The 17,754-nt window shown below is 42.3% G+C and overlaps 1 protein-coding gene across 1 annotated transcript; it reads left to right on the forward strand.

The window, feature by feature from the left end:
* The first annotated feature begins 11,134 nt into the window (after positions 1 to 11,134).
* On the forward strand, positions 11,135 to 14,122 carry GPRIN2 (G protein regulated inducer of neurite outgrowth 2). The gene has a single exon (NM_204844.3). It carries the CDS (start codon positions 11,153 to 11,155, stop codon positions 12,968 to 12,970), a length of 1,818 nt encoding a protein of 605 aa, NP_990175.3. The 5' UTR covers positions 11,135 to 11,152; the 3' UTR covers positions 12,971 to 14,122.
* The last annotated feature ends 3,632 nt before the right edge of the window (positions 14,123 to 17,754 follow it).

Below are 17,754 nucleotides of genomic sequence, written 5' to 3' on the forward strand. Positions count from 1 at the left end.
CTTGACGTTTACTTGATTGTATATTGAGTAGTCACCCGCATCTCCCGGGCAATGCTGATGGGTTTTTAACTTGCGTTACTGGCAAAGCTGTGTGCATGTACATTGTCATATGTGAAAGCACTTCTTTTAGCTATTAAAATGTCTAGAATATAATCCAAACTCTTGATGGTCTTTTGTCTTGTTTTGGGGAGGGGTGGGGAGGAGATGTTTCATTGGCAAGAGAGGTCTTGTTTCTGTGAAAGGAAAAAGAGGCAAGGAATGAAAATAAGTATTGGAGCACAGTGGTCAGGAGTATCTGTGGGAGGAGTACAGTCAGAAGACAGTTAACTGAGAGATGTTAAATGAGCTGCTCTCTGGTTAAAATCTGTAATGCAGTATTTATTACAGATATGTTAGAACTGTTGAATTTATCTGAGGATACGCAGCTGTTAGCACGTGTATATGTTAGAAACAGTCCTGTAGGACTCGAACTCTTCAGTAGTAGATGATAGTGAAGATGGTCTCTTTCCTTTACCAAAGCTGTTAAAGGACTTCAAGATAAAGTTCCACTCAGGGCAATTCTTTTTAGCAACAAGAATCTCCATAAATCACTTTGGGACTGCTGAAGTATATATGCTCACTTGGGAGCAGGTGCAGACTAGCTAAATGAAAACATCAGCCACGTCTTTGCCAGCTGGGTGTTCAGTGTGAGCATTAAGTGTGTGGGTTATTTCCAAGTGTTGTTCTACACCTGTGAAGCATCCTAAGAAAGATCATCTTTGAAATGACCCATTGCTCTGTGTGTTGGATATCTTCCAAAGTTATGGCTTAGCTCCTGTGCACTGTGGACTTGATACAAAGCAGAGAAAGGAATGGGAGACTTTCTCCTTCTACAGAATATTTGCTAATTAATCTTTAGCAAGGGCACGCCTACAAAAATTAGTGGATTGAGCAGACATGAGACCTTCATTTGGCTTGCAGAAGCTTTACTCCAGTCAACAGTGCATAAGGCTGACAGAACTCAGTTCATCTGAGTTGGACTGGACAACTCAACTTCCTTTTCAGCTCATAAACTGTGCAAACCTAATGTGGAAGTTGGAGAGATGGTGAATACACAAGGCCGCCATAACTCTTCTGAACTTGGTTATTTTTAGGCTTTTGAAATTATCTTATTGCTTCCTGCAAAGAGTCTGCTGGAAAGTTCAGCATCTGTGACCGAGCAGGGTGAATGTACAGAGTGGATAAGTGTGTCCTGGAATGTCGTCAAGGGCAAAGATGCATCCTGTTTCAGCAGCTTTTCTCGGTTCTGAATTAGCCCTTAAACTATTGAAAGAGTAGAGTGCTTTTTAGCAACAAGAAAGTTGATAACATATTGGGAGGAAAAAAAAAAAAAAACAAACCTTTGGAGTTGCCTCTTTCATATGTATCTCCTTGTCTGTATGGTACAGGGATTACTCTTACAACCTATCAAAACTCGTTTCTGTTTTACCTTGTAGAAGCTGCAAGTTCCACTAAGCCATTCAAGATTCATTGAAGTCATCACCACTAAGTCATTCAAGATCAAGCCATTCATTTTGCAATGACAGGTGAAAACATAAGGTGATGAAAAGAGAAATAACAGAATCATTCCGTTTTGAAGTGATCTTGGGAGCTCATCTTCTGCAATTCCTGCTCAAAGCAGAGATGGCGATGAGGCTAGATCAGAATTCTTAGGCTTTTGTCCACCTTGGTCTTGAATACATCAGAAATGCTCGAATGGCACAGAATTCCTGTAACACTGAATAATTTTACATAATTGGTATCTTGTTGCCAGCAGTTAATAGGAGATACTTAATGAGTTGTCTTCCAACTGTCCAGGTAGTATAGGTGGAATCTGCCTTTACCCTGCTGACGAGAGGAACCTGCATTGTCTTGCAGCCCCTGAATTCCTCTCTATACCTCAGTATTTGTGCTCCTGACATGACTAAATGTTGATAAGGAAGTAGAGGCTACTGCAGCTCATTTTGTGGTTGCAATTAGCTAAGAGGAGAAGAATATAAAACAAGAGCTTTTGAGGAAGTTCTTCATATGCACTTGAAGTTGAGCTAAAAATTGCAAGTTTGGTCTTCTACTTTTATGTGTCTTGGTTTTTCTCCCTGTGGTCTCTGGTGTCAGAGGCTTTGGATAGCATTTTGTGAGTGCAGGCCCTCTTTTACCCAAGTTCTAATGCTTTTCTTCTCCCACTCTTGAGATATTAGGGGGATACTCTTTGTTTCTGAAAGCTATAGACAACAGTTGCCTGCATAGATCTGGTTAGATCACAGAGTAAGTGGGAGAGCTGCCTTTTTGAGACATCACATCTTGGCATAACTATTACATGGGATGAAATATCAGTTTTGAGAAGGAAGTTTACCCTCCCCAGTTTCTGCTGTATTCTCTGCTTGTGTAGTTTAAAGGTAGCTTATACTACACTAGGGCAAAAGGAACTTGTAGCAATGCTATCAAACATGATTGAATAGACTTTTTAAAGTCCATTTCCTTACCTACGTGACTAAAAGTGTGCACTACTTATCCCCTTGGATTGCAGTGTGAACCGAACCTTAAATTTGCTACAGGAGCTTCTCTAGTTTTTGCCAGAGGTAGAAGTGAAAAGTTCATCCAAGTAAATGAAAGCTTGCAAACAATTGAAGGTCTGCAGGACAATATGATCTCCGGTTGTGTCAGCTCTGCTTATAAAAAAACGTAATGAATCTACTTGTAATAAATCTTTGCTGCATAATATAGCTGGTATTAGCATGTATATTATCTACATTAGATGATCTACAGCAGGTAGATGACATCCATTTAAGAAACTCTCTTGGTTCTGGTGAAAGAAAACTACTGTTAGTACTAGTTTTATATATGAGGAATCCCTTGTCCTAGACTTGGCCAGATAGATCAGTTTTCTGCAAGTGCAGCATGGATTTTGTGTAAAAAGATGCTCTGTTTGTTTCAAACCAAATATAAGTAAAGAAGAACCAGAATATGCTCTTCTCAATGTCTAATATCTTTTATCCTGGGATTTTAGAGTGCTCTGCAATCATGAATTAAGCCTTAGATATCTACATCAAGGGCTTCTGCATCTAATCTCTGAGTCACAGATGAGTAAACTGAGTCACAAAGTGAATGACTTGCTCAGGGTCATGCCATATATCAGTAAACAAAGAAGCAGAAGGCAATCGTTTCCTCTTTCTATAATCACCAACCAATTATTTTTGATAATCTGGAAGTCAGTCATCTTTTGTTCCCCACCACTGCTCAGAGCAGTTTCTGGTTGTAGTTGGATGGCCATTCTCAATCTTTCTGCTCTCCAGTATTTTGCGTACAGTTCATAAACACTATTCCCTAATAGGGAATTTGTGTTTTTATTGCCCGTGGTATACTGCAGAGGAATATGAAAGAACAAGAAGTGAGGGTAAACTACTAGGTCTTGCTAGGTAGTTTGCTAGGTAAGTTTATTTAGGCAGGAAGGAGAGTGCTACTACACATCTAAGAAGAATGTACCACCTTTGATTGTTTTGATGGGGCATCTTTCAGTCTGTAATAATTTTCTCTGGACATCACAGATATTCGAAGAGCTTCACATTACTGTTACCTTTGCTTACGTCACCACTATTCCTGCTTGATGTCACTGTAGGAATTGCCATCCTTCTGCTAGTAATGATGATATGTGGACATTGAAGCTGCTGAGCTTTACACTAGCAGGTAGTGCTTTCAAGGCAGGCTTGAGGTTTCTTTGTTTGCTGCCCTAATTAGCTTTAAAGCTGTGGCTGCTGCCAATGCAACACAGAGCCCAGATGAATAAGATTTTCTAGGAGACGGGGCACACTGTATGAAGGCTTGGCACTTCAGACACTTCCTTCCCGTCAGCATGCTAGCTAGCTGCCCGTGGACTCACTTTGGGTGTCAGATGCACCTTAATTTGTCAGAGTGGAGCATCACAGTATCTTACTGCTCTTGCAATCAGCAGTAGTTACCTACCGTGCTCAATCCTGAAGGCAAAGCTAGGGTATCCATATGGCAGGGAGGCTAAGCCAAGCTGAGTTCATCTCTTTCTGTTGTTGTTAGTAAGCTTTCAAGCAAACAACAAAGAAGGTAGCTTGAGTATTTTCTGCTAAGACGTGAATTCACAAGTGGATACCTGATTTACTCAGCCTGTTTGGGTGGGATTTTAGATGTGCAAACTGCTGGTCTCATGGAGGCAGGTTGCTCTGATATGCAGTGGTACTTCCTCACTGTGAGGCTGGAACAGGACATAGGCAGACTTTGGGTTTTCTGTATGGTTTTAATGTTCATGATGCTTCACAAGCAACAGTGAGCCATGCACTTTTCACATGTAGGCAAGATGGGTAGAGGCATGCTGAGCAAGCTATAGCCATGTGTCTTTACACAGTTCCACTGAAGTGAGTTTACTATTGGGGACATGCTGTTGTGTCTGAAAGCGGACCCAGAAAGGCAGCTCTGAAAAGGATGAGTCATTTGGTAGCAGACCAGCCCTGTTCCCTCATACATGTGACGGAGTAGGTTTTGAACCTTCTGCTGTGAAGAAGAAAAGCTTTGCTAATGTCTGTCTTGAAATAAATTCAAATGTGGATAGGTCGGTGCAGATTTTCGGCGTTAAAGATTAATTTCTTAAAAACATTATGAAATGTTTTTCTCATGGGACTCCTGTTATGCCAGTGGATATCAGTTCTTACCAGCGTAAATCTGGCGGTTGAATTAACAGTTTCTGTTCTGCTTAAAGCAGCAAGGCAATTATATTAATAGACCACTTCTGTGGGCATATGCATGCATGGTATACATGGCTTACCCACTGTAAGCATGGTTCTGGGTGAGTGCTGCATGGTATCATGATACTTGGTGTTAATTAAAGCTTCCGCTGCTGAAACCATCTGATCACATGAGCATCTCTGCATATTCGATTTTTTAAATGGAAAGTTGTAATTCTCCCAACAGAATAGGAGAGCTTTAAAGAACTGAGCTGCCCGTATATTAACAATAAGCATCAAGTACAGCTGTACAGTATCTCATGATATTTTAGCTCTGTCAGGTACGTTCTAGGACAGGCCGTGCATTGCATTCGGGCTGTGTGTACAAGCAGGTATAGTGGCAGTAATGTTTTGCATATCACAGCTTTCTGAAAAAGATCAAAATCCTAAGCAGATCTTTGAAGTCTTTTCTGGGACAGACGATTGAACAAAGGGCAGTGGTGAAGAAGACACACGCTTACACAATCTGTCTTGTGGTGGCATCAGGACTGCACCCAACACATGCCTCCCTTGTGATAGAGCATAGCCCTCTGTTTTCCCAGTAAGTTGTTTACAGCCCGGTGTGAATTTCCCTCTTGGGAATTCCATTAAAGTTATCATAAAAATAGTTGTCTTTGCATTCATATTCCTCAGCCTCACCTCCCTTGTCAGTATCACTTCAGAATATAGACTCCCCAGCTCCTCTTTTCCTTCTTTCTCTCTCTCCTGGCTCCACACTGCCGGGGCCATTTCAGCCTTTTCTATTGATTCCATTTGGTCCTGAGTGTTATTTTCTGCCTCTAAGAGCTTAAACTCCTTCAAGTGCGCAGCGATTTAAGCAACTTCATAGCCTGTTTGTATCTAGGGGTTAGCCTTGGGCTACTGAATTTCTCTTTCCTGATTCCATACAACAGCTGAGTTTTACCCACTTCAGAGGATAAGTACATTAAGAACAACTAAGACTGATTCCCAAAGTAATCTGTAGCCCGCTTTCATGTCTGCTTGAGGCAGATCCCTTCCCTCCTCCCCTCAAATGGCTGAGGGTGATGCATGCTGTTGGCATTACTATTCTGCCTTGAGGTGTATGGATGAAAAAATCTTTGAACATACGCATTTCTGACATGATCATTATTTAATTATCCTCTGGTGAGGTCCTTGGTGACCAGGCTGCCCATGTTGACCTCAGGATTTGGGTTCTATCATCTTGATGCCACACACAGAGTCAACACAGGGAGATGTCTGTCCTGCATGCTCAGCTTCAGCTGGTGGAAAGAGAAGAAAGCCAGGGCTAGAAATTTTTAGCCAACCCTGGCAAGAAAAGTGATAATTAACAGAAATGAAAGAGAAGCTGTGAATAGCCTGTGTGCATTTTGCAGTCATAATCTATGCTTTTGCCTTCCTGAACACTGAATGTCATAACTCTTCTGCTCTTGTGTTTTGTAGCCTGTCAAATGTACTCATCTTCCTCTTCCTACAAGGGAACCATGGTGATCACCCCTGTCACCAATGCTTCTTGTGATGCAGGGGAAGCAACAACATGCCATCAGACCTGAAATATCTTCCCAATCATGAACGCAGTCTGCACCGATCTGTTTGCGCATCTGATGGTGTCTGTAGATGCCCAGATCAGTCAGTTTTGTAGATCTATGTGGTACTTGGAAATGACCTAAAATATTTAGAGGATGGCATTAGCAGATTTAAGCCAACAAGGCATAGTAAATATATAATACTATTCCAAAATGGAAAGCCGAAAGGAAGATGATGGATTAAAGGTTAAGTAATTGGGGTTTCAGCCTGATTCTGTATTAATCTGGTTGCATTGATTTAGTTTTATTTACAGAATTTAGAGAAAGACCTGAGGTTCCTTGATGAGAGCTATCTTTGCCACGAATTCAACTTCTCAGTTTCTCCATTTCCCTCACACCTCACCAAAATAAAATAACAAACCCACAAAAAACTAATCCCAAACACTTGAATCTCTAAGCTTTTTAACATGGCTAATCCTGTTTTGCCAATGCCTTTCAAATGGTTTGACTATCCCCCTGCCCAACAGTAGTGATTACTGTGAGTGGACCATTTCTTTAAGGTGAGTTAAATACGAGGGAGATCCCCAGGCTTCGTATTATGAGTCACTCTTGAGTCAGTGCAGAACAGACCTTTCTCACCTTGTGCAAGTTACTGGTAATTCTCAAAGTGTACAGGCAGGACCAGGTTTTTAGGCATGGCCATTCTTCATTTTTTCATTCTGTTGGTATAAACCTCTTTAAAATGAGCGTAGCTCTAAAAGAAATTAATGCCTTATTGGAAAAGATTTCTTTTTATGTCATTTGTCTCATGGTAAACATCTATCGCAGGGATTTGGTTGCAGATACTAACAGTGAAGATGCATTGCTTAAAATAGCAGCCCTGAAGAGAACACGGTGTGAATGTGTGGCAATGCTTCTGGTACCAAAGGTAACTTGGATGCTTAGGCAGAAATTGAGTTCTTTTTGTTATTTCTGTGTGTGTTGTGTTGTGTCCCAGACAGGTATCAGTAATGTTTATGGGTAACTAACAGCTGCCGTTTAGGTTGTAATGAACATGCTGCTATTTTAGCCATAAACTGTTCTTGCCTTTTCAAATTTATAACCATGGTGTCCGTAATAAGATTAAGCAGAGTTAAGAACCTAGATATAGCAGCCTTCTATTCGAGTAAATCTTGTAAGTTCATTAAAACCACACTATTCTCTTGCTCCAAAACATGCATTGTCTTGGAGAGTGGTGCTACTGCAGACGTTCCGTTCCTCATATGAAGCTGGTTACTGCACAGCTCACCAAGGGCTGGTGCACAGTGGGGCCAGAAGGGTACAAATGAAGTAGCAAATTCTGGGCAAAGACCTTGCAACCCCATAAAGCCGCGTGTTCTGTCAGAAAGAGCTGGTGCATGCCATGGAGGACCCCTGAAATGAGCCGTTGTCAACCTAAACCTTTGGTATGGCTCAGATCTCCTAACTCCCAAATTCCAATTTTGCACTGATTTTTTTTTTTTGCTTGAGACACCAGTCAAAATATTAAAACACCACCATCATTTTTCTGGGGTAGTGGATTAACCTGCTTTATTACCATCAACTGCTTATTGGAGGAAATGCAAGCATTGCTATATCTGTTATTAACATATTCTACATGCCAATATTCCACATTACTGTCCTCGTTGTGAAATCTAGGATTTGTTTTGTGGATGCCTTGTTTATTGTAACGTTCTTATGCAACCCGCCAGTGCAGGAAAGAAAGCAATCACTACCAAATACATGATACAGGAGCTAAATATAATCATACTGGCTTAGGTGGTACTGAATATCCCATGGAAGCTTCCTCTTCACGTGACATGGTAGTACTGAATTACTCAATTTTATATCCAATCTGTTGATTGTTGTCAAAATTGTACTTAAAAGTGTGTGCAAGCACCATAAAAGCGCTGAAGTATTCGAAGGGATAGTTATTAATATTTCAATAGGTAACTTACATGATATTTAATGTTCCGAGACTAAATTTACTAGTGCATTAAATAGGTCACAACTTTAATCATAAGTCATAGTAAAATACACATTTGTTGCTTTAAAGTAGTTCAGTGGAATTAGTGAAAGCAGCCTAGATTCCCTCATAAGCTATCTGAAGCTAAGCCAAAAATAGTGGATGTTAATTCCATTTCTATCCTAATCCTTTCTCTGCTTGTCTAACAATTTTCTGTATATTCATAACAGGGTTCATGCTTTCTTATTTGTGCATTTAGGTGCAGATTCCCTTTGAATTTACAAAATGCAACGGCTCTGCATGACTATAAAATTACAGTAGAGAGTTTGTTTTGTTGTTTTGTTTGTTTTCTAAATAGTGTAACATGATTCTCACCTGTCCCCAGCCTCTCCCTGCTAAAAATGTGCATATACACACCCAGACATGTTGGCTTCCTTCTGCTTCTCAGAAGCCATCAGCTGGATGCAATCTGCACAGACTCGTGTTGCAGCATCTCTAGTGTGTGTATGTGCATTGTTGTGCCACCTCTTATAGGGAGGTATATGGTATTTGCAAAAATTCCTGTGTCCTCTGGGGTGTCAGCTCCAACAGTGCATGCATGAAAGGAAGATGTTGGAGAAGGCAGGTATGGAACTGCATGTCAGTGCCAAAGTCTTTGGAAGAAAAGCACTGCATGTGCACTGTTTTGCTTGGAGCTTATGCCAGTGGTCTGTTTCTGTAGAGCGGGTGGTCTTTTTCTGTTTCCTCCCTGTGCTGATGTTAGCAATTGATGGGGCTGGATGCTCAGCTGGATTGGTGATCTGGTGTAGTGAATGCTAAGCCAGCTAAAAAGGGAGGAGAAAAAAACTGGGTCAGCAAGCTGGCGCGGTTTGACACAGCTGCATGCTCACTCATGCTAATACAAAATGTAGTGGGAACATTTTGCTTACAGCAGAGGTCAGCGAAGGCCAGGCCTACCAGACATTTGTTCTGCACCCATCACCTCCTCACAGAGCTCCGTGGGTGCACATCTGGCTCAGGGCTCTGCCTGGTAGTTGTGTAAGGGCTCGTAGCTCTTGGCTACAAGGGAGTGAGGGGGAAAGCAAGAAGTGGCCTTATAAATGGGGAAGCGTTTGAGCTGCCTGTGAAAATGTGACTTTGGATTTCAACATGGTAGAGAAGTGCATTATTCTAAAGAAAGATGATTCATCTTGTTTGGATGGAGCTTTGTTTTCTTTCTTACCCTTTGTTTTGTTTTGTTTTTCCTTCCCTTCCCTAGCTATGTCCTGAACTATCTGATGAGGTGTTGTTTGACTTAACTGGGAAGTGTTTGTTCACATTGGTTTTTAATGTCTATGGCCCACATCTGGTTATGATTTCAGCTGCAGTTGGAGTCTATATGGTTGGGACAAAAAAAAAAACCCTCCACCCTGAAGTGTTCTCTTAGGAGGTTCCATTTTGAACATCGTGCTGGGTATTCTTTCCAGTGACGTCAGGTCTGTTTCATTCTGGCGAATGTGTCTCTGCTCTTCGTTTAGATGATGAATCAAACTGAAATTTGCAGCACCTCTGGTTGCTCAGGTTCCTGTAGAAATGCTGCATAAAGGAGGCATACAGAGATCTTGGTATCTGTGTAAATATACGTATTTGAACCTTGTGAACTTTCTGAGAGAGCTCTTTAAAGCTTCCATAGCCACATAGCACTCTTACACCGTGTCTGTTTGAAGCTCTCTTTCACTTGAGACTGAACATTTCTGACAGGATTTCCATTAGTAAATATCATTTCACCCCAATGTGTGTGAGAGCCTTTGCGGGTGTTGATGCGTAAAGAGATTAAATATAAGGTCTTCGCCTTGCAGACTGCTATGCTCTGGTGTTTAATCCTACTGACTCCTTTGAACTCTTTGTGATAGACTATACCCATAGGTATAAGTGGCTGCAGGTTAGATAACGTTCTGGAGGAGGAGATGAGGGAAGTATTTTAAAACTGTCCCTTTCCCAGCACGTGCTTCTCTTCTAAGTGTTGAGCATGATTTTGTGAGGGCTTCTGAAAAACTCTTAGAGATAGAGCAATGATCAGGCTGCTCTTGGCAGTGCCTTCAGCCCAAGAACCTGAAATTTCATTTGCAGAAAGAAGTATGCTTGTGTTGTTATCCCTGGATAACAGCCAGCAGTCAGTGGAGTCCCACAGGCCAGACAGGCTGCGTGCTGTACAGAGTGGGCTTGCTGCAGTTGGAGTCTATAATGAGTTTAACTGCTAACTCAACAAATATGAATGAAGGAGGGGAGACAGCCTTTTCTGGCATACAATCTTGTTCAAATTTGAGCAAATCTTAATGCTAAAGGATATTGCTGCCAATTGCAAGTCCGTACCGCAAAGCACTCAACATGACACTTCTCAGAGATGTGGTTCCAAATCACAGTATTTTAAATGTTGTCTTGTTCAGTGTAATTTCATTATGGAGAAATAGCCAATGCAGGTCAATGCAGGTGAATTTCAAGTGGTGGCAGTATTGCAAGATGAACTATTAGCTTGCTGAAGTTAACACTGACAATGGAATTACAAGTATAAGCAGTGATGTCTGTTTGGATCAAAAACAGAGATCTTCATTGGTAGATATATATATAGCAAAAAACATGCTATAGCAGTTATGTTGGCAGATTACTCATAGAGCCTGTTAATATCACGTGAGAAGCTTCTCACTGAGAGGTCTGAATGTGCGGCCTTGCCCTCTTTGGTCTCTTGGTCTTATGACCAGTGAACTAGTGAACTTTCCTAAATTCTGCAGAGATGGTACTTGAGGTTGTTTAGATGAGTATTGTTAATAAGTAGAAAACAAGGAGAGCTTTTCTATATTACCTTCTCAAATTGCTTCTTTTTCTCCCCCACCATTTCTTGCAGATCTCTCCCTTTTGCCATGTCAGCTGACAGCCACCAGCTCCACACTCATTCCCACAAGGACACGCTAAGTTCTACTTGTCGTGGTCTCTTGAATGTCAACAGCCACCCCTTGTCAAAGAGCTCCTCGAGTCTCATTTGTGCTGGGCATTCAAGTTTGGAAAGGCAAAGCAACAAACAGGAGCTTAAGAAAAGCCACAGCAGCACTGTCTGCCAAACCCTGGGACATGACAGTGATGCCAGAAGTGCACCAAGTCCTAGATGGTCCTTCTCACAGTCTGGGTTGATGGGACTTGAATCAGTGGTCCAAACCATCAACAATCAGTCACCCGATAACAATTCACAGAGCAGAACTAAGACTACAAACCATTTTCTTATCATTGAACAGTCCCCAGCATCCTGGGAAGTGGGTGACACTAAGATGTGTGTCAAGAGCAGTACTGTTGAGAATGTTTCTTCGGCCTGCTTTAAGCACCAGCAAAGCATGGGCAAAATGGATGAACCAAGAGCTGTTCTCCAGAGAAGCCACTCAGACCTAACCTGCAGTTGCAAACAGCAGAGTTACGTCACTCACGTAGAAACCAGTGCTACTGATTCCAGCCTGAGCTCTTCTAGCAGCAGACATGGCCCATCAGTGGTGAGGATGTCTTTCCAAACAGAAAGATATGGATCAGAAATAAATGAAAATACATCTCACTACCAAAACCTTGTGACTCATCTTCCAGCTCTACCTATAGACCAGAAAGTACCCACAAATACCTTTGACAGTGGTGGTATTCCACATAATACGACTGTTTACACAGACCCTGGACGATTTCACAGTGCTGTTCTAGGACCCCACATGCCTGGAAATGGTTTCTCCAACAGGACAATGTTCAGTCAAGCTACTGGGATTATTCATGGTGGTCTGACTTACAGTAATATTCCAAACTCTGCATTTTCACCAATGGCGATGACAGTTCATAACAGTTCTGCAGTGCCCTGTAATATAAGGCAGGACTCTTGTATGAAAGTAGATGCCACCATCCCTGCCTATTGCCATTCCTTGCCCATACCATCTATACAGCTTGTTCCACGATTGGTATGCTCAGTTAGCGAGTCGGGAAAAGAGCAAGCAGCACCTGACTATTTTCATTCCTTTTCCACTTCGGACATTCTGACCTATCCTAAGCTTGTGTCTTCAGTGAGTGAATCAGGCCTGGATGCCAAGAGAGTCCTGAAGTGCTGCAGCGTTCCTGGAGAACAACTACAACACGCCCAACGCTGCACTCAGCAGGAGAGAGCTTCTTCAGAGACACAGACTGCTTGTGTTGCTTTTAGCAGCCAGCAAACGACAGACGTAGCAATGAAAACTAAAGATATGTGGACTATGACCTCTGCAAATGATTTAACCAAGGGACTGAAACCGGCTCTTGAGCGTAGGGATGCTGAGGTACAAACTCTTCCAACCATGGAATGCAAATCTGTTGCAACAAGCCCAGCGGCTGCAGCAGAAGGCCACTCACATGTGTTCCCAGAGGTGAACCTGGAGCAAGACTTGGAGGCCCCCAAGTCTCCGGTACGGGAAGTGAGATGGGACGATGAAGGAATGACATGGGAAGTGTATGGAGCATCTGTGGATCCAGAAGTCCTCGGTTTAGCCATTCAAAAACATCTCGAGATTCAAATAGAACAATTCCAGACAGAGCCTGCTCAACAGACTGGGAAAAGTGATGAGGACCCTCTCAACAAGGAGCCGTCTTCTGACAAAATGGAGAAGAAAAGACCGTTCAGGACAATGATGCATTCTCTGAGATATCCGAGCTGTTGTGCTCGTTCAAGTACTGCAGTGGAGTGAGTGTAGCTCTGGGACAGCCACAGCCATGTTGGGGTTTTTTGTTTGTTTGTTTGTTTTCTCAGTTGTAAATAAATGCTGTCTCTCAAGTGTTAACACAGTACACGTGGACAATCCGCTTACAGATAAGTAGAAGAAGTTCAGTGGCCATCAAAAAGCAAAGCATGGAAAAACCCACAGTTGGGCTACGTAGCAGAGGACATACGGCTGCATCTTCATCATGCCATCTGATTGTGTTGACTGTATTTAATGCAGCACTCCTATTCTTCTGTGTTAATTTTGCATCGTATTTTAAGGAATTAGACTTATTTTATAAATGATACATCTTTTTTAAATGTTGAATTTCTCAGTATTTTCATGAATTAGGGCTAGGAAACAAAGTTAGAAAATGATGCTTTAATATAAATTCTTAGTTTTCCACCCGACTGCCTAAGTTTTGGAATTCATTCTGCTGTTAATTTATGCTACTGCTGACTATAAACCCGCTTGAACTGTAGATAAAATGACAAACTAGTGTAACACTATATTACAAATAACTGTAACTTTTGCTACACAATTCTGCCATGTAAATTCAGTATTACTAGCCAGAACTCGTCCCTTTGCAAGCTGGTGTGTAGTTGGAGGATGCTCCTGCAGCTTTCATGTAGTTATGACGAATAACAATCTGAACATACAGATGTGATGTCTACCAACTAACACAGATGTAAAGCATTACCAAAGATGACCCATGTTATGTGAATTACTTACTGAAGGCTTGTTTCCTGAAACAAAAGCTGTTCGTATCAGTCCGCCACATGATCATACTCTATGGATCATAAGCGGATTGGGTTTTCTTATGTGAAAAATAATTTCCATCCAGGAGTTCTACGCGCATCTATCCTGAACAGTGGTAGTTTTGCTGTGGCATAAGCCACAGAGAACAGTTTGAATCTAATCTTTGCCTGTCTTGCGATCCCTATCTGCTCTGATGTCAGCTGTCTGCTGGAAGTGAGACTTCGTGTCTTTACCAAAGTACAGCTAAAACTAAGATTGTTCCTTCTGAGTGCCTTGGTCACGTGGGCAGCTTCAAGATGTCCTTTTTCCCCAAAAACAATAATAATAATAATAATAATAAAAACCCAGTGAAAAACTTCAGTATGCCATAGTGCAGAACCTGCTTGAACTGAAAGGTTTGTCAAGAAGGCTGTTGCTAACAAAAACAGAGTTTGTATCTAAGGATTTTCCATGCCTTTGAAAGTTATTAAAATATGAGACATATTAGTGGAGATTTAGAAAAAAATACTGCTCATCTGAATGGTAACTATATGGATAAAATGTTCTATTTGTGTGATGAATGCCTCTTAAGAGGAATTTGGGTTCACTACATTTTTTCCAATGTAAGTACAGTCAGTGTGTACATTAAGTATTCTTCATGTTAGACCTCTGTTCAAGTGTTTCTCTTGTAAATGTGACAACTCTGCCTCTGTTTTCGAATGCTAACTTATGAAAATCCAAATCCACCGCATTATATTTTGAAATAGAAATAAAGTAGAAGGAAAATTTGCAGTAGATTTATAACTGAGTGGGATGCCTGTCAAAAAAAAGAGAGTAAAATCAGTGTGTATTATTTTCTTGAGATTATTTTCTCTGTTTTAAATGAAAACTTTCTAAAGTTAAGTCAAACAGCAAAAACAAAGAGTTGCTTAGCCAAAGTCATATCAGTTACTTCTAAATTCATTGTATTATTTATACCTTTCTGGAGAGTGTCAATTTGCCTTTGGCTTCATGCTGCTGGGAGAGACCTTTCAGTCGCTAGAGCCTAAATCCTCATCTCACCCTTCTTTTTCTCTGTTTCTTTAGGAACACCTGCCCTAGAATAAGCTCTTCATTTCTAGGCATAGCTTAAGAAATGGTTTGCTGCACTGCTGAGCCAAAAAGCTCCTTGGAATGATGGTGCATGTGGTCCTCTGAGACTACTGGCGTGAGTGGGAGGAAAGTGTAATCACATGTTCTGTGCTCAGATGTAACCACAGATGTTTCAGAGGAAAAAAGGCATCTCCACTGTACAGACTGGGTAATGTATTTCTTCCTGATCACTTCTCCGCTAAGAAATAATGGCAAGCAGGGCTAATTGCATTATTGGATAGACATTTAGTCTTTTAAATCCAAAGCAGTAATGACCTGGCTGGAGACATGCTGAGGTAAGAGGCCTTCTGGAAGGATATTACTCCTTATTAAAAATGGAATAATACAAACAGCGCAGCTTTGTTTAGGAAAAGCAGTGTGTGATGAAGTTGCAGTAGAGCAGAACTCCAGAGCAGAGACAAGACACAGGAATCCCGGCCCCAGACAAGGAGAGAGGCCAGGTGCCCTCTGGAGGCCGCTAGCTCCATCTTTAGGGGGGCTTTTCCAACTGTGAAATTGCAATGTTAATACTTCACTGCCATCTGTTCCTTTCAGACATGCTGAGGTGATTAATTTGGCTGCTTAAGCCCCTGGAAAATGAAAGCAGTCTATTAGTGCTAAGTAATACTGTTAATTGGAAAGATAGAGGGTGGCAGCATGTGGATTTGAGATGGAAGTTAGTCATTCTAATCAGCTCCCACCATACCAGTTAAATAACCAGGTATAACTTGCTGCATTGGTCAGTTGTGTCTTCCTCTTTTAGGAGACCTTGCAACTCTGAGACAGAAGAGTTTTGGTGTCTAAGCTTTCCTTTCCCTCTATTCAGAACTATAAATCTGAAATGATGAACACAGCATGCCTATTGAGCTTCCTTCCAAAGCCTTGTTATTTAAATAGGTCACAAGATCTAGCTGACCCTCTGCAAATAAGGAGACTAATACCTGTGAGCTTCTGGGCAGAGTCCCAGCCTGCTCATTCTGCAGGTGCTGAGGGATGGGTGCTCCTGAGTGAGCTTAGAGTCTCTGGCATCCCACTCTTCTGGCCCTCTGAAGGGGCCAGTTCTGTATGGCCACGTGGTTTGTGAAGGGCAATGGCTTGTGATGGGGAAGTTGTGTAGGCTAGCAGCAACACTGTTCCTTTTCTCATTCAAATAGAAACTTGCAGCCGAAACTTCTGCCCAGTATAAAAGTGGATGCACCCATTCCATTGGGCAGCACCCCTGTGACAGGCAAAAACAGTGCTGCAGAGTCATTTCTTCTTCAGAAGCTGCTCTGCACAGAGGAAAGGTCCTTGGAAAGCAGCTGACCCACGTGGAGTCCCAGCGCAGGACTAAGCACCCAGTCTCTCATGGCTGGGCTGTGTCAGAGGATGGAATAGGTACATATCCTTTCGGTGGTCACTTGGGTGTCTGCTTCCACCTTTCTCACTCTCTGGAATTGCCGGGTCTCGAGCTGACAGCCATCACGTGTCCAAGGGCCAATGTGTTCAGATCGCAGAGCACTAAGCTGTAGCTTGAAAGTCTTTAGAAGCATTAATCCTATCAAATGTGTGACCTCAACAGATGTCATCTATCTTATTATCACTCTTTCAGCATACGACAGCTATGTCACTCAGCATGAGAAGGAAGCTTAGAAAACATAGAGAACCTAAGCGAGGAAATGACAGCACAAACCTCCATTCCATGCCAACCGCCTCCAGCTCGCCATGCATGCAGCTCAGCAGAGTAGCACAGGAGAGATTTGTCCTGCACGCAGCTGAAGGTAGTGTCATTTAGTGAATCTGGGTCAAGAGCCTCCCATGAACCAAAGCACAGAGCTGCTGCTCCCAGAGCACATCTCTGAGCTCCACCTGGCGCTCAGCGGCTGGCGTGCTCTTTCTCCCCTTTGTTTCCTGGTTCCTGCTCCTGAAATTGTAACTGTAAAGCAGAGATGTGTTCACAGCTCCCTGTGCAGTGAACCTTGCACAAATACCCACTTGTTTGTGCCTTCCGGTGCAAAACCGCTGATGAGGAGCTTTTTGTTGCGTGCTGAGCAGGCAGAACCATCTGGGCTTGGGTGCTGTGATCTGCCCTGACAGCAGGAACAGGCATTCCTGGGCTTCCCCTGCCGCACACACATCGCCCTCAGTAATGACACACGCACAGAGAGTCAGTCCCTTCTCTTTTTGCTCCTTCCACTGGTTGCAGGTAATTACCTGCCCTGCTGTGATGGCACTGGCTGTGCTGTGGGTTTCTTCACCCCCCACACTGGCACTGGGCTGAAATCCATACACACAGAATTTTAATGCTGCCTTCTGATTGTGCTGTTTGGAAAACCCTACAGATGATATTGCCTCAGAGAATTCAGTGTTAGAGAAGCCTATGCATCAGTTTAGCTTTATGCTTCATATCTTTCCCAGTGATCTGTATTTGCTAAATGATTTCTCAGCCTTATGCCTGCACTGAGAGTCACTTCCTTTTCCGGGTCTGGCGGCTCAGGGTACTTTGGGTTTTCTCCTGCTTAGGTTCTCATTTAGGATTTGTTATTTCTCTGACAGAAAAAGAAGAGTGTCTTGGTATTTGATGCCTTTATCTGGACCTAAGGACTTCTCTCAAGTGGGGTTATTAACATTGGAGGCTTCTACCCTGTGCCACACATCTGTCTTTTGCAGAAGATGATTAATAACAGCCATCCTTCCAACTCTCCCATGTCAACGGAAGGTAATGAATGATTAGGAGAAATACATTGTGCAGGAGTACTTTTTGTTTGTTCCTTTGCTCAGTGTTTTGAGTTGGCACAGTTGAGATTCTTGAACTAAAGGAAGTTAAAAGCACAGTGCGAGGTGCAGGGTTGGCTTATCTGAACATCAGGGTTGGCTTATCTGAACATCTGCGTACAGTACATTTATGAAAGGGTCTGCATGGG

The sequence above is a fragment of the Gallus gallus genome, chromosome 6 (assembly GCF_016699485.2).
Source record: "Gallus gallus isolate bGalGal1 chromosome 6, bGalGal1.mat.broiler.GRCg7b, whole genome shotgun sequence".
In the NCBI taxonomy this organism is placed as follows: domain Eukaryota; kingdom Metazoa; phylum Chordata; class Aves; order Galliformes; family Phasianidae; genus Gallus; species Gallus gallus.